Genomic DNA, 3,915 nt, shown 5'->3' on the forward strand with positions numbered 1-3,915 from the left:
TGAAACCTGTCAACTTTCCCATGAGGCCCAAAACTGGAGCCCTGTCGCACTTTACCCTGTGAAGACTATCAAGAAAACTTCATTTAAATATTTAGTTTGGGCGCGGTAGCCCAGGTCGATAAGATACTCGCCTAAAGTAACCAAAGGATGTTTAGAAGTGTCGCGAGTTCGATACCCGGTTCGTCCTTGTCAGAAAACTTTCCTGACGCAGAGGTATACAACAAAATCGGCGACATGACCGCAGAAAAAATTGCTACCGCAGGGAGTCCCCCATCGAGGGGTTAGCGCACTAACTTCTCGATGAGTATAAAAAACAAGCCTGCCGTTCAGAATCGGCAATAAATTGTAGGTTCCGGTCTAAAAAAAAATTAATTCTCGTGTGCAGAAAATGACCGTGGTGCGACTAAAATGATCAATATATTTATTTTATCAACGAACAAAATCCAGGACCACCACATTCCGGGCGGAAGGAAAGCCGGGGTATCAATGATCAATGAACAAACATTTAGTGGAACCCCAGACTGAGATTTATCACGGGCTCCCTCTATTGCGAATTTATGGTGTTAAAGCAGCAAGAGAATCAGAGTCATACCGAACTTCAACCCTTCCCCCCCACGGCGACACCATGAATAAAACTCATTTGCTAGGACTAAACCAACGAATCAAACCAGGACCCTCCTATATTCCCCGGCAGGAGCCCTCTCATCGGGGGCCTTTAGGGCCCATTCAATGAATATATGGTTATGACATTATATGCAAATGATGTTTTATTTATGTGGTTGTACATGGACCGGTATGAGTTGACAGTGTTTTATTCATAATACAGGAGGTACCTGTATTAAGGGTATCTGTCAAAGTCCCTGCACTGGGTACCCGGACCCTGTATGTTGGGAGCCTTGTGATATATACATATACATATCTTACATACATACAGGGTGATTCAGAAAAGATGGGGAAAAACTTTAAGAGATAATAGTACACACCAATACAAACAATTTGCGGCGGCTCACCAAAGACTGTGGCCAACGGTCGCCAAGTGCGGGGACTGCGCGAGAGAATTTTTTGTGACTAGACAGACCTGAAGATAACGCTGATTCAACATGTTATGTTCTCGATGATACAATAAAAGTGGACAGTAACAGTGGTGACCTAGACCGAAGCAACCTTCTGATGACATAAAGATGACGAATCTACTCAGCCGAAGCCCAATGTGTGCAGCACCGCCGATGCCATTAAGATCAGGGTAGGACCTTTTTGTGATCGCTCTATTTTGTTTGGTCAGGATAACAAATGTTCTTATTTTTATTTTCGCAATTACACTGCTGGCCACCGTAAATGCAACACCCTGAAGGAAGCATGCAAATAATATGAAATTTACAACATGCATTAGCGGAGGTGAGATATGCAAATGATTAGAATTTCAGCGCAGACGCACATCACGCGCGCCTGTGGCGCCACTTCAAAGCGCTATTTAAGGCTTGGAGATTTCGACGATTTGAAGTACGGCAATTGTGTTTTTCTTGTGGTTTTTTCAAAAAAACGATCAATTATGCCTCGTAGAAAACAGCGATCATCTTTTGATCAAGTATCCGAGTTCGACAGAGGAAGGATAGTGGCCTACCGAGATTGTGGATTATCTTTCAGGGAAATCGGTAGTCGTGTTGGACGAAACCAAACAACTGTAATGCGGATATGTGATCGTTGGATGCAGGAGGGTACGACGGACCGACGTGTTCGATCGCATCCACCTCAGTGCACCACTTCACGTGATGACAGGCGTATTGTGCGTATGGCAGTGACGGATCGCTCAGCCACATCACGAACCATAGCACAGCACATTCAGTCTGTACCGCATCATCCAGTGTCTGCGCGTACCATTCGACACCGTTTACAGCAGAGTGGTCTGTCCGCAAGACGTCCATTGCTTCGTCTACCCTTGACGCAGAACCACAGACGTCTCCGCCGCCAATGGTGCAATGAAAGAAGGATGTGGATGGCACAATGGAATGAAATTGTCTTTACTGACGAGTCACGCTTCTGTCTGCAACAACACGATGGTCGGATTCGAGTCTGGAGACACCGTGGAGAGAGGATGCTGAACAGCTGCGTTATGCACCGCAACACTGGTCCTGCACCGGGTATTATGGTATGGGGCGGTATTGGATATCACTCTCGCACTCCTCTAGTACGCATTGCCGGTACTTTAAAAAGCCAGCGCTACATCTCCGAGGTGTTGGAGCCAGTTGTCCTTCCTTACCTTCAGGGCTTGCCCACAGCCATATTTTAACAGGATAATGCGCGACCACACGTGGCACGCATTGTCCAAAGGTTCTTCGTCAATCGCCAGATTGAATTGCTTCCCTGGCCAGCTCGCTCTCCGGATCTTTCGCCGATAGAAAACATGTGGTCCATGGTTGCTCAACGATTGACCCAGATTACATCCCCAGCTGCCACACCAGATCAACCTTGGCAACGCGTGGAAGCTGCTTGGTCTGCTGTACCCCAAGAATACATCCAAAGTCTCTTTGAATCAATGCCGAGGCGTGTGGCAGCGGTGATCTCCAACAATGGCGGCTACTCTGGCTACTGATTTTGGCAGGAACCACACTTCACAGAAGTCTATAAATTTAATCATTTGATGCTTGGTCAACATGTTATCTACAAAATAAATATTGTTGCGATATCTCTTGTCTTTCTTGGTGTTGCAATTTGGGTGGCCAGCAGTGTATATAACTAGATTCGCATAAAAGTCTGTATCCAAAAATGCCTAACGATAACTCTCCTAACCCTTCGCCACCTGACCCATCACCAGAAAACTTACAAATTTGTCGCGTTGCCTTGAAACTCCCGCCCATATGGCGGCAAAATATAAAGTTATGGTTCATTCAAGTGGAAAGTTGTTTTTCAATATCCGCCATAACTAACGACGCTACCAAATACAATAACGTGATTGCGGTTATAGATCCAGAAACGCTCGCTTCCGTTTCAGATATTTTATTGAACCCACCCGAAACAAACAAGTATGAGACTCTTAAACAACGGATAATCGAAGAATTCTCTGATTCTAACACTTGTCAAGTACGCAAGTTGTTGTCCGAACTAAGGTTGGGGGACAAAAAACCTTCACACCTATTAAGGGAAATGAGAGATTTAGCCGGCAAATCTGTAAGCGACGATTTTCTAAAAACTCTATGGTTCCAACGTATGCCGTCAGAAACACAGGCCATCCTATCAGTTAGCTCAGAGAGCTTAGAGACATTAGCGAAAATGGCCGACAAAATAATAGAAGTTAGTAAAGACACATACAACAACAGCATCTATGCCATGGGGAGAGCGGAACGCACAGGGACCCCGCAGCTACATGTCAACAACGTTGAACCCGATAATCCCTCCCCTCTGACAGAAATGAGTGCCATGAGAGCGGAGATAGCTTCTCTTAGCAAAAAACTCGACCGCTTGTCTAGAGAGAGAGAAACAAACTATACGAGACGGAGGTTCAGATCTCCTTATCGTCGTTTCACTCCCTCATCACAAACAACCGGCTATTGCTATTACCATGCTAGATTCGGCAACAACGCCTTCAGATGTCAACAACCGTGCTCTTTTCAAACCAAGGAACAGGGAAACTAAACACGGCCGTCGACTATAATATATCGGCGACGTCAACACCGATGGCCGTGAAAACTTGTCGCCTTTATGTATTTGATAAAAGATCCCATTTGAGATTTTTAATTGATTCAGGATCTGACGTCTCTTGCATTCCACTCACAAAACATTACACAAAAATAGTTCCTGATTCATTTGAATTGTTTGCTGCCAATAACTCTAAGATACACACTTACGGCACCAAAGTTCTCAATGTTGACTTTGGATTAAGACGTTGTTTTGAGTGGAAGTTTCTCATTACAAGCGTAC

The 3,915-nt window shown here is 45.0% G+C and overlaps 1 protein-coding gene across 1 annotated transcript; it reads left to right on the top strand.

Annotated features, from left to right (window-relative positions):
* The first annotated feature begins 2,763 nt into the window (after positions 1-2,763).
* Positions 2,764-3,630, top strand: LOC149085254 (uncharacterized). The gene has a single exon (XM_089233898.1). The coding sequence runs from the start codon at positions 2,764-2,766 to the stop codon at positions 3,628-3,630; it is 867 nt and encodes a 288-aa protein (XP_089090024.1).
* Positions 3,631-3,915: the final 285 nt, after the last annotated feature.

This window comes from Pholcus phalangioides, unplaced genomic scaffold, assembly GCF_987345545.1.
Source record: "Pholcus phalangioides strain wild (caught in Gottingen) unplaced genomic scaffold, Ppha-v1.0 ptg000007l_1, whole genome shotgun sequence".
Taxonomy (NCBI): Eukaryota; Metazoa; Arthropoda; class Arachnida; order Araneae; family Pholcidae; genus Pholcus; species Pholcus phalangioides.